Below are 23,026 nucleotides of genomic sequence, written 5' to 3' on the forward strand. Positions count from 1 at the left end.
AACAAGCAGAAGTTTGAATAGGTTCTTAACATCACAATATACCCTAGCTGTCCTAATCACCCTTGACCTCTTTTGCTGGTCTTGTCCTTCTCTCTTTCTCTTGTTTCCTAATATGCTCCCAATGGGACTATTTACTATATCTTATGATCTTTTCATGATAGCTAATCTAAGCGTATGAGTCATTAACTGACCGAGACACTAAAGATTTTATTGACCAATCAATCAGTTCAGTAACGTTGTAATGTTTAATAATATGCCTATGATTCGATTTATTTGTTGTTGGAGGTTCTGTCAGGCGGAGGATGGCTTCAAAAATTAGTTGTTGTTTATTTTCGTTTTAATATGGTGCATTTAGTTTATGTTGGAAGGGTTAATGGTTACGGGCAAATCCGTCGATGTTGTATCCTTGATGATAAAATATTAGATTTGGCCCTACACTAAGATGCGGTTCAGTAATATAATAGTTATTAAATTTGAATGGAGTATTTTATGTTTAATAGATGGAGTTGATATTTATGATTGCTATTTTAAGAATTCAGTTTTGTACAGCACAATTGCGTTTGTCATGTTTAAAGGTGTTAGAACTGGGAATCTCTAGTTGGCACAGGTATGCACTTGCGACAAGCAGGGACTCTCAATTCTAAGCTAGAGTAAGGGGATCACTCTTTCAAATAACCCCTGCTCACCTTTTAGGTAGTGTGGCGCAAGCAGTCAAGACTATTCTCAGGGCGTCATAGGTTAAGCATTTGTGAACACATACAGTAATACAATGACACACCACAAATGGACACCAGTCAAGGTTATATCAAAAATAGGTTTCTTTATATAAGGCTTAGCACAAGACCAGAATAACGAATAAAATGACCACAGTATTATTTTAAAGATCTGAAAGAAACACGTTAGTTAGATTCCTCACCTTAGAATATCCCCAAACGTCAGACTGGATCCGGAAGATTTTTGTAGCACTACCCCTTGCGCGTCGCTAGGTGTCATCTGCGGCTCCGCGTCCGTCGTTGGCGTCGTGCACCGGAATGACGTCGTCGGAGTACTTAGACGCCGCCCTCGCGCGCTGACGTCAGTTCTTCTTTTTTCCACGCCAGTAAGCGCCGATCCGGGAGAGCTACCCCTTTAGTCATTTTTTGACTAAATATTTTGACTCTTTTTGGTCACTTTATCGACTCTGGTGCCGGTAGGATGCCTGGTTTCAAGGCCTGCGACGACTGTCACCGACTGACGTCGGTGACCGATCATCACCGCCGGTGCCTGTACTGTTTGGGGCCCGACCACGACGCGGAGTCGTGTTCCGATTGTATGGCCCTGACCTCGAAAGCTAGGCGGGAGCGGTCCCGTAAGCTTCTCGAGCTTTGCCACTCGGCTCCGCGCCCCTCTCGATCCCGGTCCAGGAGGAGGTCCAAGGATCGGTCGCGGAGCCGCAGTCGACATCATCGCTCGTCTGGCTCGAAGTCTTCGGGTAAGTCGAAGCGCTCCAAGAAGTCCAAGAGGCGACACCGCTCTTCGGACTCCCCTCGACGGTCGCGCGACTCGGCCAAGGGTCAGGGTGGTCCCACCCCCGCGGCTCCGCTGGAGCCGCAGGCGCCGCGCACGTCCCCATACCCGCCGGTCCCTGGGTCTGACGCGACGCCGGCGGAGGTCAGTGCCTTCCTCTCGGCCATGAAGAGCCTGGCCCCGCCGTCGACGCCCGCTGGCGCACCTTCGGGCCCCGCGGACTCGACTGGGCGACCTTGCGCACCGGCAGCTCCGGCCCCGGCGCCGTCGGAGGCTCCGGCCCCGACGCCGCAGGTCCCCGAGGGGCCCAGGCCTGGGCCTCCGTCGACGCCGGTCGACCTCGTCACGCCTCCTCCGCCGGCGTCGACACCGGTGCCACCTCCGACGCCGACTCCGGTCGACGTCGATCCCCGGTTCAGCCCCTGTCCGGACCCGACGCCGGTGCGGCGCTACTCGACGCCGCATCCGATGCCGCTAGAGACACATTTTGTTTATCGTCCGACTCGATCATTCCTCCTGTTTACCAGGAATCGGATGACGGGGGCGACTGGGAGGGGTCCGTGGACCCTCTGGCCCTTGAGGGCCAACTTTCGCAGGACTGGGCAGATGAACTGGGGGAGGCCAGTGGTTTGGATACCTCACCGGACACTGGATTCATCTCTCCTCTGACTGTGGCTTCGGAGGAGGGTGCAGCTTTTTCTGTGGTGCTGCGCAAGGCGGCCGCGGCCCTTGGGCTTGAGCTGCCTGCCGTGGCTGTGAGGACTAACATCCTCACTGAGGTGCTTCAGTCTGCAGCAAGCTCCACTGAGCCTCTGCTGCAATTCAATGAGGCCCTCATTGACGTTCTGCAGGGCACCTGGTCCAAGCCCTCCACAGTCCCTCCTGTGGATAGGAACGTTGCCAGGCGCCACCGCCCTGCTCCGGGCGACCCCCGGTTTTCTGTCCCAACACCCTACCCTCGAGAGTCTGGTTATCCAGGCCTCTACCTCCCAATCCTCCTTCCCGTCCGCTCCTCCGGACCTGGATTCCAAGAGACAGGAACAGTTCGGTAAGAAGCTGTTCTCCTCGCTCAGTTTGGGCCTGCGGTCTTTGAACACCGCCTGTCTCTTGGACCGTTATTCCCACTCTCTGTGGGATACGGTGGAGGACGTGCTGCCCCTGTGCCCAGAGGAGGCCCGGGCACAGCTTTCCTCAGCTCTGGCCGATGGGAGAGATGCAGCGCGCCATGCAATCCGATGTGGACTCGACACTACGGACTCGCTGGGTAGGGCGATTTCTACCACGGTGGCGCTTCGACGTCACGCCTGGCTGCGGTCCACGTCCTTTTCAGGGGATGTCCAGAGCACTCTCATGGACATGCCTTTTGATGGCACTCGCCTTTTTGGTGAGAAAGCGGACTGTGCGCTGGCTCGCTTCAAGGACTCCCGGGCTACGGCCAAGTCCTTGGGCCCCGCGGCCACAACCTTCCGCTTTTCGCTCCTTTCGTGGCCAAGGAAGGGGCACCTCCTCACGTCCACCTAGCCTAATGTAATTGTATATATTTGTCTATTACAGCCCTGAGGAAGTCTTTTGGAAAATATTGCCTTAGACGAAACACGTGTTGGCTGTACATTTTGAGGTTGTACGGTTGAGTCCAGAGTTTGTGTTTCAATAAGCCTTTCAAGAAAAACGACAGGATCTAAAAAGGCTGAACGCTGTGAATACTGAGCTTATGTTTAACAAGTCTTCCAAAAAATACAACAGATTCTGAAAAATAAAGACTGTGGATGAATATGGGACTATATCATTTTATATGTACGTGTGTTAGAACATTTTTATCATTGATTATTGAAATATATACATCAGAACATTGCTCAGGGAATCCACATGTTTGTGTGTGTATGGGTTTATTTTCTATTATTTAGCTTTGTATATAGATAGTGACATTCATTTTACCATAGGTATATTCGTTTTTTTTGCATGTTTATTTTGCCTCTTTGGTGGAGACCACCATAACAATTTCTTCATTAGTTTAAAATATATGCACTTGCATGCTATGCATTCTATGCTATCGCTCTCTTACCTAATTGTACCGATGGGTCTTCCTAAGCCTCTCTCTCACAAGTTTTTCTTACCGTTACCATTTTCTTATTAGTGCTTAATCCCTAACACCCCTCCTCCAATGCTACTTATTGTTTGAGGAAATAGTAGGATCAGTTGTAAAAATGGCAGTCAATCTGCTTGTTTTGTCAAAGTAAGTGTATGCAAAATGTATTTTACAATGAAATCAATGTACAGAGTAACTGTTTCGTAACTTATTTGTTGACCAGTTTCTTGTCAAAGTTATGACGTGACCAACCACGTCTATTTCAGTGCAAGTGAGTTATCCTCAGGGTTGTCACATGATGCCATCCACACTGGTGCAGAAAGTCTTAACATTCACGTTTGCACTTTTTTTTCACTGTGTCTTCTGATACTAGCAGTGGTAACAGTGTTTTTTGTTTATTTTCTCTTTAGGTTATTACCCGCCTGCTGGACCCCACACGCCCATGGCATATTACCCCCCGGCTGCTACACATTTCCCATCTCCAGCGGCACAAACTGCCGCCGTTTTAGTGCCTCCAGGTGCTGCCACTACAGTGACCGTGCTGCAGGGGGAGATCTTCCAGGCCGCCCCAGTGCAGACTGTGTGTCCCCACTGTCAGCAGGCAATAACCACCAAGTTGTCTCACGAGATTGGTCTCATGAACGTCCTGCTCTGCTTCTTCTGTTGCTTTGTGGGGTAAGTTGTACCTCGCGCTATCTCCTTAGTGCTCTGCAACAGTGATGGTGTTTTTCTTCCAATGGGATACAAGTGTGAGTGGGGACTGCGACGAATAAGAAGGGCTACAACAAGAAAGGACATTTACAATGCAGTTATATATTCACACATAAAAAGGAACACGTAGAAGCTGGTCAAGGGGCAGCAGTTACAAAAATCAACTAAAATATCTACTCTAATTTGTTTCTTCCTCAGTGTTAGAAATAGAGGTTTTTCTGTGTAGTCCAAATTGCAGTGGACATGACCTCACTGGTAGTTCTTTTAGGTGCTGCATTGCTTAAAAAACAGAAAGAAAATAAACTCTGCCCGTCCATTCTTGTGGACCCTGCACTGGTTATCTGTTGTAGTCAAAATTTAGTTCCAAGTGTCAAGCCTAATCAGTATGTGATCACTGACAAAGCCCATTACGCTGTGAAGTCTTTCCATACAGCCTCACACCTTTTTGGTGCTCAGTGCGCAGGATTTCTTTTTTGTTTCCGTCACAATTGTTTTGGGATGCAATGCCTCTTTTCTCCCTTCACAATTTTATGATCCGACAGTCCAACAAAACCCATTTGATCTCTTTAGATCACTCAATAAAGGAACATGCTTTTCTCCTCGTTTGCCAAATCTATTTTTGATTTGTGGTTCCCACAAATCTTTTTCAGAAATACAAAGGATTCTTCGTTTTATTCCAATTAGATGAGAATAGTCAATGTATGGTAGGCAGACTCTGATGTCGGAGATTCGGGCAGTAAGGTTGAGCTACTTCCCTGATCTTTCTGTAAGGTTCAGGGGATTTAGAACTGCTGGTGAGTATTTAGGACTGTGAGTGGAGATTAAAGAGCCTCAGAAGCTTTCAATTTCCTTTATGTTGTAGCAGATTGCTAGAGGAGCGAGCAGGACAAACTGACACTGTGATGTTTTTTAGGTCGAGCCTGGGCAGCGCATGCGCTGCTCTGCGAGGCATGCTGTATTGAGATAGGGAGTGGGACTTGAAGCTCTGCCCACTCTCCGCCCACATTTTCCATTGGCTTGTATCATCGTCCACTGGAAACTGTGGCTGTTCGTTGGTCAAAAGGCTTAGTAGTCCCTCCTTAGTACCACCATGTCTCATTTTGTAACCTCCGATGGCGACACCCCCTGTTACGTGTGTTGGTGCTCGGTAGGCTTTAATTACACCTCCGAGCACTATTTTCTCAAATAGCTTTGTCCTGCCTGCAACAGCTCTCTCCTAACGTTTTTTATAAGTTTTATAGCACGCATTTGCAATGCAATTGGCCTTGCATTTGCGAGAGTTTAAGCTATTGGCATTGTAAATGACAATGCATTTTATTTATCCGTTTAAAAAAAAAACAACACATAAATTAAAGGCATTGTCATTTACAATGCCAATAGCTCAAGACTCTCATATATGCGAGACCTGTTGCATTGCAAATGCTTTTTTAGGTCTCGCCTCGGCAGTGCATGCGCTGCATGTACTGTTTCGGCGAGACATAAAGTAATCTGTATGTTGGGTGAAACTCCATGTAATTTGTCATACCGCTTGCGATTCGTTGAACTGTGACATTGCTGTTCTTATCTTGCTTTCTGTTGGCTGTTGATCCGTTAAGAACTTCCGTGTAGTCCCGAAGCAGCGGCGCCTAACTACAGTTTTCGTCCGCTCGCAACTGTTTGTTTTAGCCCTGTCTCCTTGTTGGCACGCCCATGTGGACTGGATTGTGTACTAGCGGCGTCACATGCTGAGCTTTATCTGGTGCTGGCATCTGTGCGGCGATATCTCGGAGCTTTGTTCTCCGGTTAGTGCGTAGCTTTTCGCCGTGCCGCGATAATATTTCACTTATCTCATTGTGCTGCTGTACAGTGTTGAACTTTTTGCGGCGTTTTGTTTCCCGGTATTTTTTTTGTTCAGGTGCGCACACACGAGGAAAGAATTGTAGCTTAATGGTTTCATGATTTGGATAGCAGCCTTGTGGCCTTATGGCTAAGGCACTGGCCTCCTAAACCAGGGGGGTTACGGGTTCGAGTCCCATTTGGGGTGGGGAAACAGTACATTTTTTTCAGGGCCTTCTCTCAACAACATTAGTTGGGCGCCCATGAAAGGAACAGCAACGTACGACAAACTGACGAGGCACAGTTTTACTACATAAAACTGAAAGTGAAAGACACATTTCACCACTTTTAAGATGATTTTAACGGTAAAGTGTCTGTGGTAAATCGAGTTTGCTACCCAACTTCATCAGGAAAGATCAGACTCTATAAAGTCTCTGATTCATGCCTTCATATAAAATGTAACATGGTCCTCAAATACGGCGCCCCCTGCGTTTACATCCATACGCGAGGCAGCCAGCACTGATGAAGCAATTATCGCCTCCCATCTCCCCCTCACATCTGATTTCAGTAAGCCGTGCTGTATTTATGAGGCGAGGAAGCACGTCAGTGGAGTCTTTAAAGGCAATTAACTTCTGTCTCGTCATGCTGCGAAGACTGAAGGTCACGTGAATTACGTACATGCTCACACACCTGCTCTCTAAAACAGGACCTGCATTTCACCTACATGGTAGGATATGTATTTGAGTTTTTGAAAATTACCAGGATAGATTTGAGAAAAACCGGACCTATCTAGATTAATCTGGAATGTACATGCATGCATGCATACACACCTGCACCACCAGGGTCGGCTTTTGGTTGTGGCATCCAGTGCTACAGGCTGTTTTGGCACCCCCCCGCCACCCACAAGAAACTCATGCTCAATGGATTCCCTCACTACCACCCTCCAGCAAGGCCCCTCATCTCTCCATAGCCTGTCCCTCACATGCATTTAAATTACATAAGTGGACCATTCATCAAATGCCACCCGCTTTTATGTTTTTTTTGTTTTTGTTTAATTGCCTTGGCGCCCTCTTCATGGGCCGCCACACACATATATTTGATGTACATGGGCACCGCACTTTATTTCAGCACGGCGCACGCTTTCATGTTTTTGCTAGGGCTTGTGTTGTCAACCGATCCTCGTTGAGTTTTGCAATCTCATTTATACTAAGTACCATTGCCACCTGTTAGTCCATGGTATTTGGAACATGGCCTTCAGACACTTGTTACAGCAGGCATTTACTATATGTTGTGACGAACGTAATTTAGATTGTGCGTATACTCTATGCCAGGCATGCTTTCTGTCTGGGCATATTGAGCACACACACAGTTGCCCAGTTCTGTACTAACCACGGAACATACATTCGGGGATGCACATTTATTCGGCACCGCACTTGATTTTGGTGCTGCACACACCTGTATCAGTCCCACTCTTCCGTACCCCCGTCCCAGTTCCCTTTTCCCTCATACTTCCCCCCTTCCCCACCTTCACAATTTTGCTGACTTCTGCCACTCGTTTTCTCACCCTCATCTCTCTAGTTCTCTCTCACCATGACCTGCACCACTCATTCTTCGTCTCCATCTTTACCAGTTTACTTTCTCGCCACTAAATCTACCCCTCTCTTCCTTACCTCGCTCTCCCCTGTCGTTCCTTCTCATTCACATTCCTCAGTGACTTACTCCGCACACAAACAATAGGGGAAACAAATCACCCATAAAAAAATAAACAGTTAAGCTCCACTGTTCGCTCTCACTTCCAGTCTGGCCATTACCCCTTTTCCCCCATTTCCTCTGCTTCGCTTTCATGCTCTAGTTTTCTCCCGCCTCCACTCTTCCACTATCGCCTCATATTTTCCAGATTCCCTTATTATTGCACACGAGTCTCTGACTTCTTCTTCTCCAAATTTCCTAGCTGTTTCTCCGTCTCCAAGCTCCACTGTCCTCGCTTCCTCCTCATCTTCCTCCGGTCACCGTCCCACATCCATGTCCTGCAGGGTATCTCCACCATTTCCCACCTTTCTTTGTTACCTTTGCCTCTCCTACTCCCTCCCCCTTTAGCTCTACCAGTCCCCTTACAAGTTCTGTCTTTCTTCTATTTTTTTGCACCCCCTTCTGCAATCGGCATCTTTTCTACTTCTCTACCATCACCCTTTTCTTTTCCCTCTCATCTCCATTGCTTATTACCTCACATCTACATGCTCATCCCCTTCTCTTCCCTATACAATAAGCATAATTTCACTCAACGCCACACACTTCTACACCACACAATTCAAATCTTCACATTTCCATTCCACACCACATAATTCGACAAGAAACCACATAATTCAACTCAACACAATTACACAACACACCACATACATCTAATCCATACCACAAAATCCCACATCATGCCACAAAATTCAACAGCACACCACATAATTAAACTCCACTACATACCATTCCACATAATTACACTCAATAACGCACAATCCCACTTTGCATCATTCCAGGACACTCAATACCTCATCATTACTATCACAAAAATCCACTGCACACCATGCCACACAATTCCACAACACAAATCCACTCCACACCACACACAATTCCACAACTGACAATAGCAATCCTCATGCTTCATGGATCGGCTCCCCCTCTCCCTAGAGAGTGCACAATCCAGGTGGCGGAGGACGGCTTCCGCTATCTGGGTATATTCATAACCACTGATGCCAGGAAGCGATACGAACGCAACTTGGTGCCGCCACTGCAAAGGCTCCAAAGGGATGTTGATGTCTGGAGGAAGCTGCCCCTGTCCATGCTAGGGAGGGCAGCGCTGTTCAAAATGATGGCACTGCCGAGATTCCTATACGCCCTCCAAAACTACCCAGACATGGTACCGCAAGCCTTCTTTAAGGAGGTCGAGTCCTTGCAGAGGGATTTGCTGTGGGATGGCAGACCTCGAATAGCGTTAGGTAAGCTCACACTGGGGTGGTACGATGGAGGTATAGCCCTGCCAGACATCAGGAAGTACTATTGGGCGGCGCAACTGGCTGCAATCAACCAATGCCAGTACGGCAGTGGAGATGACCCAGCATACGGCATGGATAGGTGGTTGCTGCCAGGTGGGGACTACACAAGAGCACTGTATTCCAGGCCTACCAGGTATAGGCTCTCAGGGCCCACTAAACATTCTGTCCAGATATGGCATATGGCCACCAAAGCGCTGGGTTGGGCCGAGAAACTCACGTTAGCCACGCCCCTCTGGGACTCGGAACGGCTAGGGCACTCTGGGACGAACCAAAGGGTTTGAAAAATGGGACCTTATCGGTATCTCGCATATTAGGGACCTATGGGGGCGGGATGGAGTGGTGACGTTTGACACACTGCAACAGACATACGAAATGGCAACTTCGGAACACTTCCGCTATACACAGATTCGGCATGCGCTGCAGGCTAATATCCGATCTGACACGGAGCTACCTGAAGCATCCCCGCTAGAGGACAGACTGCTAGATGGACATCTTCCGGACAAATGTATTTCCCTCACATACAAAAAACTCATCCACCACACCCCTGATCCCCTCGCCACACTTAGGGAGAAATGGGTAAGAGACGGACTGGAATTAGATGATGAGGAATGGCAGGAGGCGCTCTCCTCACCCAAGGAGGTGGCTATATCCGCCAAATTGAAATTAATACAGCTGAAGATTTTACATAGAGTCTACCTCTCAGGGTCCCAGCTTATCCACATGGGGAGTAGCGTGAATGGGGTATGCAGGAGGGGATGTGGAATGCAGGGCGGATTCCTACACGTGCTCTGGGAATGCCCAGTAATTCAAGTCTTCTGGAGGAATATCCTTAAAGTTATGAGTACAGTGTGGGAGGTACCCTTGCCGCCTGAGGCCAAGTGATGCCTTTTGAACGTTTGGGAGCCAACAGACTTAACCCCTTCCATGCCCATGACGGAACGGTTCCGTCATGAGCATCGGTTGCGCTGTGCTCATGACGGAACCGTTCCGTCATGGCCCCACCCGCGCTCGAACCCTTCAGCACCGCGGGGGAATTCCCGCCGCGCTGAAGGGGTTAAGCGTGAAAGGGAGGTTATGGGTCACACTCGAGCAGACGATTGCCAAGCGCAACATAGCGCAGTTGTGGGGCGCAGCTGCGTCACCTAAGTTGAAAAAATGGAAAGAAGATATGGACTGGTGCATGGTTTGCGAGAAAACTGTCTACGTTGCACGGGGATGCCCCCAAAAATGGTTAGCAATTTGGTCGAATTGGAATGTGTAGAGGGGGGGGCTGTGTGAACCACTGATTGTCTCATCCCCAGAAGAGCACATTAGAGTGTGAATTTGACTGTATGTACTGTAACCATACCCGCTGCATTGGAATATATGTACTGCTACGTGTGAAAGTGATGCAAGTGACACATATGATGTAAAGTATTGTAGATCATGACCACGGTTCTCATATGTTTAAAAAAAAAAAAAAAAAAATAGCAATCCAACCCACATAATTCCACTCCACACTACATACAACCACTTCACTCCAAACCAAAACACATGGGTGAAAGACCTGGTCATTTACAGCGCCAATAGCTATAACTCTAACAAATCCGAGACCTTGAAAATGCTTTTTTTGTATTTATCGCTATGCTGTTTGATAGTATACGGTATACGCATACATGCAACACTCACATTTGTAATATTTATTTAGTTTATATTATACATTTAATGGTTAATAGATTGAGGTAACTTACATTTAGTATTTTCTCAGGATTTTAGCATGGGTTTCAGGTTTGCTTGGTTAAGGGGTGGGTATTTTGTAGATTTGGTGGTATTGTTATTGTGCTGTGGTAGGGATAAGTAAGTTTCTTTTGTAGATTTGTTTTACATTTTACGTCTGTTTTGCTAGGATCTTATTATTTAAAAAAAAAAATGATGGTGGAACCTACACAGGACTTGAAGGAGGCTAATGTTACATGTCCAGTGACAGCAGTCCAAGTCGCCACAGGTTAGGGATTTTCTAGCTAACTTTCTTTTGGCATTTCTTTAGTTTCACTGATGAAAGACTGAGTTGTAGCAGGAAACCCCTGTTGGCATAGTAGATGTCGAGGATACGGATGAATAAGATGTGCCAGCTGCTGGAAGGAAATTACGGCTGGCGCTTTTATTCACACAGGCGGTGGTTGGAGTCCCTGCAGCAGGGTCCATGGCAGGTCAGGGTAGAGGCTGAGAGACAGTCAACCTAATGTATTGTCAACCTGGCTATATGTGTGGTCCTTTTTAGGTCTCGCCTGGCGAACGCAGCGCGAAGCGCTGTCGCCAGCGAGATCTATTGTTGCTGACTTGCCTGGGAAGTGGGACAGGAGATGGGCACGCGCAGGCTTTTGGCGGATTTGAGTTGGTGTACGCGCTTACAGCCACGCGGCGTGCACATCTCCTGTCCCCCTTCCCTCGCAAGCCAGCATGCAGTTTCACTTTCGTCCTCACGAGCCTCCTGTAATTTCTTTTTTAAATGCGCTCGCGCGCTCCAAGCACGGCGCGTCGCGCTTTAAATGTACAACATGCAATTTATCTGAAAGTTCCATGTCAATTGCAAGCATAACAAAGCCGTGGCTGGTAACACGCTATCCTTTAAACTGCAATTGATTTAATTACAAGTGAGAGAATGACGCACGAAGGGAAAAAAAATGCGTGCAAATACTGAAACACAGCATACTCACTTTATAGTGCACCATACCACCCCCTGAGCTGCCAGACGCCACCTCGGCTACTACCGCTTTCGCCACCGCGCTCGTATGTTCAGTGTTTGTTGCCACTCATCGCCTCAGCTACCGCTTTGCCAGCGTTCGCGCATGCGTAAGCCACTGCCTCACTCACACCTGCGGCTCTAAAGAGAAGGCGGAGGAGTAAATTGACAAACTAGACCACATACTACTAAATAGCCAAACGGGTGTGACGGCCATATTGGATGTAGCTTTACTTGTTTAAGTTTCCAGCTGGAATATTTTCTGCGCACAAGTCATGAATTCCTCGGCTCCGCGGCGTTTGAAGCTTTGTGCTGAATTAGTAACTTTTTTTTATAGCTTTTTCAAGAACAAAAATGTGTAGTGTGTAGTGTCGACATTTATCTCTGTGAATTGTCATGTGTACAATTACACAAGATGCACACGGGATGCGAGGTCCAGGTTGTGTGTTTGCTCTGGCAGGTATCGGGGATTTATAAATAGAGGGTGGTGAAATTACACAACACGCTGCCTTTTTGCAAACTGAAGAGGCCCTCGAATACTTTAAAATATGCGCCCACTGAGTCAGCCTTTCTCCTCTAAATGTGAAAGTCTCGGGGTTCACTGCAGCCAGTCGAAACTCCACCATTTTAAAATAAATCACACATGGAGATTGGAAACCCACACATGGAGATTGGAAACCGTTTTTTTTTCAGCTCAACACACACATACGCACGGACACGCACACAATGGTGCAAACACGCGCGCACAGACACATACAGAGAAACACACTCGCACGCATATAGACACACACACATGCACATAATAGCATGCACACTCACATAAACGCAGGCATGTGCGAGCACACACACACACACACACACACACGAACATACATGTTTTGCAAAAACACTCCCACAGAAAATGATAAACACCCACAGGCACCCATTCACACGGAAACAGTAACAAACACACACACGCACGCACCCACAGATTCACACAAACACTTCAACAAACATATGTCCCTTCAACATTTTCTAACAAAGACTGACTGAGACACACTGACCTTCCCAGAAGAAATGCACGTGAAAACGGATAGGCACGCACAAGGACACAACACACAGAGACACACTGCCAGGCACATAGGCTTAAGCGCACACGCACACACGCACACATGCCCAGCTGCCTCACCCCCGACTCCAGGAACAACTTATCCCTGGCTGTCATGTTTCCGACCCATCCTCTTGTTACTAGGAAGTACATTTCTATCTACAACACATCCTGAAAGGTCCCTGTGACATGATGCAGCTGGCGTCACTGTTAGCATGTGTGGGTGTGTGTCAATGTCCTACCACTCATGCCTCCAGGGTCACCAGGTCATGTGTATGTTACCCACCTGTGAGCCACTGCTCTTATGTAATTAATGCCCAGCTCTGCTGGTACAAGGCTTCTAGACAATATACACAACCAAACACAAGGCACACACCACACCCCGGCCAGCTCTAGGCCAAACCGTGACATTGTGAACACACAGCTCTAACCCTCTCATTTCAAAGTGCTGCAGAACAGCATCACATATCTCTTTGTAGCGCCAAATGAACGTCCTCCGTTTAGTGAGCTGTTTGATCTGACGTGATTTATATATTTATATGTGTTTGTATTATTACACAGCTGCCCTCTCACCTTGCACCACACTTACAGAGCACGCTCACCTGTCATAGAGAAGAACGTGAAAGACCCTATTAATGAAAGACTGGAAGATAATAGGATGAGCTGGGGGTGAGGGGGGTCTGCAGTTACCTGCTCCCAAAGGAGAGCATAAAAGCCCCCCCCACTAACACTACAAACCAGGACGCCGCTGGCGTAACGGACCTTGAGGGGGGCCTCCGTGCAAGGCACCTGGGGGGGCTCCGGGCTCAACCAGGAGCCCTGCAGCCAGAGTGCTGTGCTGAGGGGGCCCCCCTGGAGCTTGGGCCCCCCCCCGCACCACGGGGGCTGCGGGGGCCTGTGTTACGCCCCTGCAGGACGCCCCACCACACCCAATGTCGCAGAGTCTGGGTAGAAAGGGTCGCAGCCACTCGTTTAAAGGGGACATCACTTTAGCCCCCCTTGTCCTCAGAGCCATGTTTCTTCTGAGCTTTGAGTCCTTGAAAGTAGGAGAGACTGCAGTCTTCACTTGGATAACAAGTAGTTGCAATGCAATAGGTCTCGCATTTACGCACGTTTCAGCTATTGACGTTGCAAATAACAATGCCTTTCATTTTTGTTTTCATTTTTAAAACATAAATAAAACCCATTGTCATTTACAATGCCAAAAGCTTAAACTTGCGTAAATGCGAGACCTATTGCATTGCAAATACTTGTTCACATTTGCTGCTGGTTTCTGAGAAATGGGAAAAAGGTGAGTCCTGCACAGGTGCATTAGACTAAAGAGCATATCATTCCGCCAAGACATGAAGTCTAAAGTTCTCGACGGCCAACATTTGTTAACTTAAATATGCAGACCGTGCCATACTGGAAGGTAACGCTGACACCAATATGGGATCACTCTGCATTCTCTAATGTTTGTAAAGATTTTCCTCTTATGGATCCTAACCCTTCGGGCAAAGATGCTCATACTATTGTAAGCAGAGATGCTATACACAATGTTCCTCCCATTGTGGGAAGAAGAATCAAGCATGAAACGGGAACACCCAGATGTGTGCAGAGACTCTTCTTCAGGAAGGAATGAGGAACAAGGTTGGTGCGCTTGACTCCTTAAGCTACCTGCCACCTCATTTTCCATACTGTTATGAGGGGGGAGATACAGGCTTTCTTTCTAGCCTGGCGTCATATAATCTAAAATCGCTGGTGCTGGTAATAATTTGGTACGCGCCTGAAATAGAATTTGTCTCCAAACCACAACCAGTTCCATCCAGAAAGGAAAATCATTGCTACCTGCCAATTTCCTCCTAGCAGAAAACTGAAGCCAAACAGGCAGCTCTTGGTGTGAAGACAAACAACACATATTTACAGTGCAGGAGATATATGTAGTGAAGCCTCAATTTCATCGTACAATGGACGCATCCCTCAAAGTTTGGGATGATCATTTATATGATCTTTCAATGATATGTCCATCTTAGCCTATCAATAAGGCTCTTCAGATGCTGTTTTGGAAAACTGTTTTTCCCTTGGCATTAGCAATGACAATAAAGTAGGAAAGTTCCAACCATTTTATGCCCATCCACTTGTTATTAAATTTGAGAAGAACAAAGTGGTACTTGTCTGAAATCCCAGCTTCATGTCCAAAGTCATGTTGTCATTCCACCTCCCTTAGAAGGTTCACTTGCCAACTTTCTTCAACCTTCGCATCATCAGAGAGGGTCCTACATTATTTGGACAGCAATGGCTAATATTATACATTGAAGAGACGAAGGACTTCCGCAAGTCAGATCAGCTCTTCATTTCTTCTGGCAACTCTAACAAGGGTCACCCTAAATCATAATAAGGAAAACAAAAATATGAAGTGTGGATTGGTTGAATTAATCTTAGCCACTGGTCATCACTCAGGACTGGATTCCAGTTCATTTTTGCCCTCCATGCCAGTTTAGACAGAGCTCAGCCACATATAAATCATTATTGGCTCTGCTCACATAGCAGCCATCTGGACAGAACTTCCAGGTTTGGTCCCCCTCTAGACAAAAACACATGCATCTCCAAACCAATTTTAGCCTTATGGGCCTTGGAAGTGAGGTGCAGCTTGAGTCCGTCGGAACAGTGATCACAGGATCCACGACTGTGTATACTTGTCTCACTTAGAGAACCAAAATATTGATGGATGAAATGACAAAACTAATCTTAGCTACACTCAGAACAAGGAAGAACCCATATCATGGTGTGCATTGCTTTCTGCCATGTTAAGAGGATACAACAGAGAAGAAGTGTCCACTCTACCGTAGGTATGGCTGCTACAGCTGTACTTTCTGCTGGCATGCCCCTAAGAGACATTTGCAAAGCAGCAGCTTGAACCTTCACCCTCATCTTTCCCAAGTATTTCTTCCCGACATCCATTAAAATTCAGGATGGCAGTTGGACAGACGGTGCTTCATAACATTTCACTTAAGCTGAACCTCATTTCTGCCTTTACGTTGATTGTGATATTGCTTTTGTAGTCCAAATTGAAGCATGTCAGTCTGTAAAAGATTACATTCTGTAAACTAATAAGTTACTTACCTGTAAATACAGTTCTCCAGTATTGGTATATTTAATAGAATCCCACACAACCTGCCCTTCTCCCCGGTCATGAGGCTATTATTCATTACTCTTGACTAGTTTTAAATATCTGACAGTAGGAGCCCTGTGGCTAAGGTGGAGTCTCTACACTTCATTGGCCATAGTTCGGGTCTTAAATTGAGATGAGCAGATTAAAGATAGTCAGTGGTTTCTTGAGTGTTATTTTAATGTATTTCTATAGTGCTGAATTATCATTTACTACTGAGGGTTTGCAGTCTAACGATGGGTAAAGAATCAAGCATATGAATGTGTGACAGATTCAGATGCTGGAAAAATGTAGTTACAGGTAAGTAATTTTTTCATATGCGTGGTTACTCAAAATTACCTTGTTAAAAGCATGTGATACTAACTGTTTATTTTGGTTAATTTGATCTATCCAAATAAAAATATATTTGTGGTTTGTGTCGTGTATGGAATTGAGTGTCGAATAAGCATTTTTTTATTGGGCTGGGTGATTGTTTGTCCACTGCACAGCCTGAGCAGGTTCCTTGTAGATAGACATCACTCGCCAGGTATATAGTTTTGATGTAATGCTTATCAGGAGTGCTGTGTTTCAGATAGCTTCAGCTGAGTCATTCCAAGATGTATGCCTGTGTGATGAGGGATAGGCGGTGTTGAGTTTTGAACGCTTTTCCAACTGTATGGCTTTGGTACTGTATTGTGCTCATGAGGGTGTTGAGGTTCCACTGACACATTTTATTTGTGAGAGGCAAATTATAAGTCCAGTGGAAAGGTGTAGATGGTACTGTTGGGTAGAAAATGTTGTTAGGTCTCTGCTAATAGCCGATTATGGTATATTGGAGGTCTGTTGGGTGCTTGTAGAAAGGTCGGTCTACTGTGTAATGCTTGAATGGTTGTGAGATGTATCCTGCGAGATGTCAAGATTTTGATACAATTGAATACTATCCACCAAACTAGTGCCAGGTTGGAGGTACTTAGGGTGTTCCGGCAGGTCCTTCAATAGTTTGTTTGTCCTGTGGGAGAGCAAGATGTAAGGAAAAAAGTACAGACAGTGCAGGCTTGCCAGCTCTGTGGGGAGTAGCAAATATAACCAGTATAATACAGTTAAGGATTTAAAAACGGAGCATACATAGCACATTCACATGATCATTTAGCCCAATTAACTCTTTAACCCCTTCGATGCTCATGACGGAACGGTTCCGTCATGAGCATCGGTTGAGCTGTGCTCATGACGGAACCGTTCCGTCATGGCCCCGCCCGCGCTAGAACCCTTCAGCACCGCGGGGGAATCCGCGCAGCGCTGAAGGGGTTAAGGAAATGAGATGGAACAAATAGCAATATTTCACATGGTTGTGTGATGGTAAATGCATGCCTCAACAACGCATGCCTTAACCACGCGGTCTAAACCCCAACCGCGTCTTTACCACGCATGCCATTACCACTATGCCTTTTCCACCCAATTTCGTGGTAAAGACATGTTTGGTAAATGGGCGTACGTGGTAAAGCTCATACTCCTGCCCCGCTGGCCTAAACCCTAAAAAAACCCTAAACCTAAAATCCCTACCTCCCCCCTGCCCCAGCCAACTGCCCCTCGACCTGAAAACTGTCCCTATCCTGTCCCCTACCCTGAGCCCTACAACTCAGCCCTGTTCAAACTACTCCGACCCCAGCCCCTCCCTAAGCCCTAAAACAAGCCCCACCCCCTGAAACCTAACCCCAACTACCCCAGCCCAACTACCCCCTCAGCCCTGCCCTGAGCCCTAAAACTCCCCACCCCCAGCCCTGAAAACTACCCGACCCCACCACCCCCAAAACTAGCCCCAACCCAAATAATCTACCCCACCTCCGTCCCCTGAGCCCTAAAACTCTCAACTGCCCCATCCACCTGAAAACTGCCCCATCCTGTCCCCTGCCCTGAGCCCTACAACTCAGCTCCCTAAATAGTACTCCCGACTCCAGCCCTCTCCCTGAGTCCTAAAGCAAGCCCACACATCTAAAACCTAACCCCACATGAGCTCCCTAAATAGTACTCCCGACTCCAGCCCTCTCCCTGAGTCCTAAAGCAAGCCCACACCCCTAAAACCTAACCCCACATGCCCCCAACCCAGCCCAACTGCCCCCTCAGCCTTAAAACTGCCCCTTTCCTGTCCCCTGCCCTGAGCCTTAAAACTCTTGACCCCTCCAGCCCTGAAAACTACCCCGACCCCCCCACCCCCAAAACTTCCCCCAACCCAAATAATCTACCCCCACCTTCGTCCCCTGCCCTAAAACGCCGTCGTCCCTGTAAACTACCCTGATCCCCTCCCAGCCCTGAAAACTATGCCACAACCCCTACAAACTGCCCCCCACCCCCTCAAAGCCAGACTTACCTCTCCGTCTCGTCCTGAACCTTCCTCTTGCTGCTTCCTGCTCTTCCGCCTGGCAGCAGCAGCATGTACACCATGCATATGCCTTGACCGTGCATATGCCTTAACCACGCATATGTGTGGTAAAGGCATATTCGTGGTTTAGATGTGCATGGTACCGCCTGCGTGGTTCAGTCCCATGTAGTTCAAGCTGCGTGGTTAAGGCTGAAGTGATGTTGGAAGCAAAACTTCTATTAATTATTTAAACGGTACGTGGAAAATTAATAGGGTTTCACATAGGACTGGGCAAATAATTGAGCTGGTTGGGGTATTCATTTAGTCTTGTTCTAAGCTGCAAAGTCTCATCAGTCTGTTCATGAAGTGACACTGTTCAGTCTCTCCTCCTGAAGTGACCCTGTGCTTATGTTCATGCCACGCAGGACCTAAGACACAGGACGTGCAATGGACTATGATTCTATTTCTTTCCTTAGAGATGGTAGCAGATGAGGTCCTCAAGAACTGTATGCATCCCATACATTTCAAATGTGACAACAGAAAAGATAGTAGCTGACCAGTCCTGCCAGATTACCTCAGCCATAACCCTGTTGTGCTGAATACCTATGTTCAAGGCATGTGGGCTGCTGAATTCATATCTGTGCATAGATCGCCGCCTAGTGTTGGGTCCGGATGATTGCACATTGTTGTCCTGGAAGAGTCTTCGAAGTATCACGAGATAGGTAACTCCTCCCCTGGACCATAGTGCGCATGGGCATCCTCTCCATCCTTAGATTGTTTTTTTCCGCCATTGTGTTCGGATGTGCTTATCTTAGCTCAAGTTAGGAAAATTCAGTTTAAGGCCAAAAGGCCTTTAGTTATCGTCGGTACTGTTCCCGTTCGGTATCGACTAGTTTCTTTAGTGCTTTAGCACCTTCTTCAAGCTTTTCGGATCCGCTTGGTCCGAACATCGAACTTTGATTGACGATGGAAACGAGGACTCCATTCAAACGGTGTCCTTTATGCCACGCGAAATACATACACATCGACGTCCACTCGGTATGCAACAAATGTCTCTCACCGGATCACGATGAGTCGAAATGTATGGCCTGTGCCCGATTCCGCTCGAAGAAGACTCTCCGGAATCGACGGGCGGCGAGATTGGAGGCGCAGCAATCGGCGCCTGCCCCGGCCAACATCTTTAGCACCGAAGACGAGGACGCCAAGAGAGTGGAAGACGTAGACTCCAGCCCCGCTTCTGAACACGACTCCCGATCGGAAGACAACGATGAGGTGATCTTTCAGAGAGAAGAAGTCGTCGAAGAGGTAGGAGACTACGATGAGGCCTTTGGGGCCGAGGAAGATAGCTCCAGCGAAGAGCTAGGCCAACCCGTCGATACGGAGACCGAAAACATACGTCGTCATGAGGCTCAGGTCGAGGGATCGCCTTCGGGCCTTACCCAAGATCAATCTCACGGTTCTTCGGCCCTGCCTTCAGGCCCGGCCTCGAACATTTCGCAAGAGCCATTATTATCACAGACGACTGGATTCCCATCAGCGAAACCGAAACCATCCACCGCACCAGTTCCATCGAAACCGAAAGTGAAACTGGTTGTGATCGGCTCGAAGCCCTCCACTCCGTCGACGCCGGCAGAGGTCATCGGCTCCGACAGCGCAAAAAGGGATTTCGGTGCCGAGCTCACCGCAGCGGATACGGGTGCTGAGCCAAAGAAGAAGGCCCTCGGTCCCCACAAGGCGCATCGGCCTCTGGCACCGAAGACTTCGGCCCCAACCACCAAAGTCAAGGTGGTCACCCCGTCTGCGTCGACGTCGAAGACGGCGGCGCCTGCCAAGTCATCGACTCCAACAAGCGTCGATACCTCCCTTCGGATCGATGACCCCATGGCTGCAAAGAAGTCGGGTGCCACTTCGACGCCTCCCTCCAAGGTGCCGACCGGCTCCAAAGACCCATCTGCGTTCACCGTGCAACAGGTCTCGGCATCGTTGCAACGCATCAGAGAACGGGCAGCCCTCCACTCTACGTCGGGTCCCGACACGCACAAGGCTTCGAAAGCACCCTTGGCGCCGACCAACATCACGTTTGGGTTGCCGCCGACCACGGCGCCGAAGCTGTTCGAGATTCGGACACGTGTCCGCCAGACACAGTCCCCATCCACTGGACAAACAGATTTCGAGCCTTCGCAGTCACGATTTATCGACGCCAACACTGGTAGGTTGATGCTCCGCAAGCGGAAGATCACGCCAGAGAGGGGATTGGACTCCTACAAAATTCCTCTCAAACACAAATTGCCGGCAGGGTCGGAGCCAGTGCTTCATGAACACTTTCAACCCCTCCATCAGGATCCACCGTCCTTTTCTCCTACGCCTTCAGAGGCAGACGCAGTAGAGGACTATGTAGGGGATGATACCACCTACCCTGGGGACGTCGATCCTAATGATCACCTGCAAGACCCAGATCAGGCATGGGATGACCCCACAGACCAGGGTACCGCACCAGATACCCATGACACGCAGCTTTATAACATAAAGACATCTCCCACAGAGGACACTGCTGCCTTTAATGCCCTCATAGAACGGACTGCTGCCAATCATGGAGTAGAACTCCATTCTGACACTGTCGAAGAAGACACTTTCGCCTCTTCCGAAAGAACTGTCAAAACTCTGCCCATGTTAAAAGGAGTTCTCAAACCTGCCAAAGACATCTTTAAAGAAACAACCAGGGCACGGGTGCTAAACCCCAGGATTGAAAAAAAATACAAGCCTGCACCCGGAGACCCTATGTACATTAGGGGTCAGTTACCTTTGGACTCCATGGTGGTTGCTAATGCTCGCAAAAGAGCCCACTCACAAACAACAGGTGATGCTCCTCCCCCCAGACAAGGAGTCCAAAGTGCTGGAGACATCAGGCAAACGGATTGCAGCGCAAGCAGCAAACATCTGGCGCATTGCCAACACACAGGCACTCCTGGCCCGTTATGATAGGTCCCACTACGACACACTGGAATCACTACTCCAACATTTGCCAGATAAATATAAAGAGGCTGCGGAGCTCCTCATCAGAGAGGGACAACTCCTTACCAATGCATCCATCAAGTGCGCACTGGATGTAGCCGACACAGCGGCGAGGGCAATCAACACAAGCGTCATGTTGAGACGGCATGCATGGTTGAGAATCTCAGGCTTCAAGCCAGAGATTCAGAACAATATCTTAAATCAACCGGTCAACCCCGACTATTTATTTGGCCCTGAAGTTGATACTACCCTCGAGAAAATTAAAAAAGACACTGACACTGCGAAATCAATGGGGGCTCTGCAGACGCAGCAGTTTCGTAGTGGCTCCTTTCGTCGCCCCGGGAATAGAGGAGCAGCTAGAGGTCAGGGGTCACAGCAGCAGTACACTAAAGGGGGCACACAAAGTACCTATGATAAAACCAACAGAGGTGGATATCGTGGCTCCAGCACCAAGGGCAGAGGACGTGTTTACGGCAACACCAGGTCCTCCCCCAAAAACAAACAGTGACGCCCTCTCCCTTCCCCCGACCACATAACACCTGTCGGGGGGAGACTACAACGGTTGCTGTCAGCGTGGAAAACCATCACCACAGACAGGTGGGTCAGGGACATTATCCAGCACGGTTACTGTCTCGAATTAACGTCCACTCCACCCAACATACCTCCAAAGCACCGTCCTATGTCCGTAGAGCACTTGGCATTATTGCAGCAGGAAGTGCTAAGTATGCTGCAAAAAGGTGCAATAGAGGTCGTGCCCGTCAACCAGCAGGGGACAGGGGTGTACTCTCTATACTTCTTAATCCCAAAAAAGGACGGGTCGCTCAGACCTATACTAGACCTGAGACCCCTCAACCAATACATTCTTTCAGAGCATTTCCATATGCTCACCCTACAGCAGGTTCTCCCGCTACTCAGTCAGGGAGACTTCCTAGCTACACTAGACCTAAAATATGCGTATTTCCACATACCCATACACCCATCACACAGAAAATACCACAGATTCACTATTCAGGGACATCACTATCAATTCTAAGTTCTCCCCTTCGGAGTAACAACAGCACCCAGGGTCTTTACCAAGTGCCTAGCAACAGTGGCTGCACATCTACGGAGACAACACATTCACGTCTTCCCTTACCTGGACGACTGGCTTGTTCAGGCAAAGTCAGCCCAGCAATGTGCCAGCCACATGTCCCTCACCATTCACCTTCTTCACAGTCTGGGATTCTTACTAAATTACCCAAAATCACATCTCCAACCCGCACACGTACGACAGTACCTGGGCGCGACCATAAACACTCTGGCAGCCACAGCTCAGCCAAATTTAGTGAGGATCAACAGCATGCAACTGCTGATCTCAAAGTTCAAACCCCAACACTCCCTTCCTGTGCGAGTGTTCATGCAGTTGATAGGCATGATGGCCTCCTGCATTTTCATAGTCCCGCACGCGAGACTACATATGCGCCCGCTTCAGGAGTGCTTGGCACGTCAATGGAATCAGGCTCACGGGCAATTAAAAGACCTAGTGTTGGTGAGCGGTCGGGCATACAACTCTCTGCATTG

General features: G+C 48.1%; 1 protein-coding gene across 2 annotated transcripts in view; it reads left to right on the plus strand.

Moving 5' to 3' along the window:
* Positions 1-23,026, plus strand: part of CDIP1 (cell death inducing p53 target 1) — a 227,848-nt gene that overhangs the window by 142,835 nt on the left and 61,987 nt on the right. For both annotated transcript variants that reach the window (XM_085628407.1, XM_085628408.1), the window contains one exon: positions 4,003-4,267. In XM_085628407.1, coding sequence (XP_085484533.1) covers positions 4,003-4,267 — 265 coding nt within the window. The remainder of the gene's footprint in view (positions 1-4,002; positions 4,268-23,026) is intronic.

Source organism: Triturus cristatus, chromosome 10, assembly GCF_964204655.1.
Source record: "Triturus cristatus chromosome 10, aTriCri1.1, whole genome shotgun sequence".
Taxonomy (NCBI): domain Eukaryota; kingdom Metazoa; phylum Chordata; class Amphibia; order Caudata; family Salamandridae; genus Triturus; species Triturus cristatus.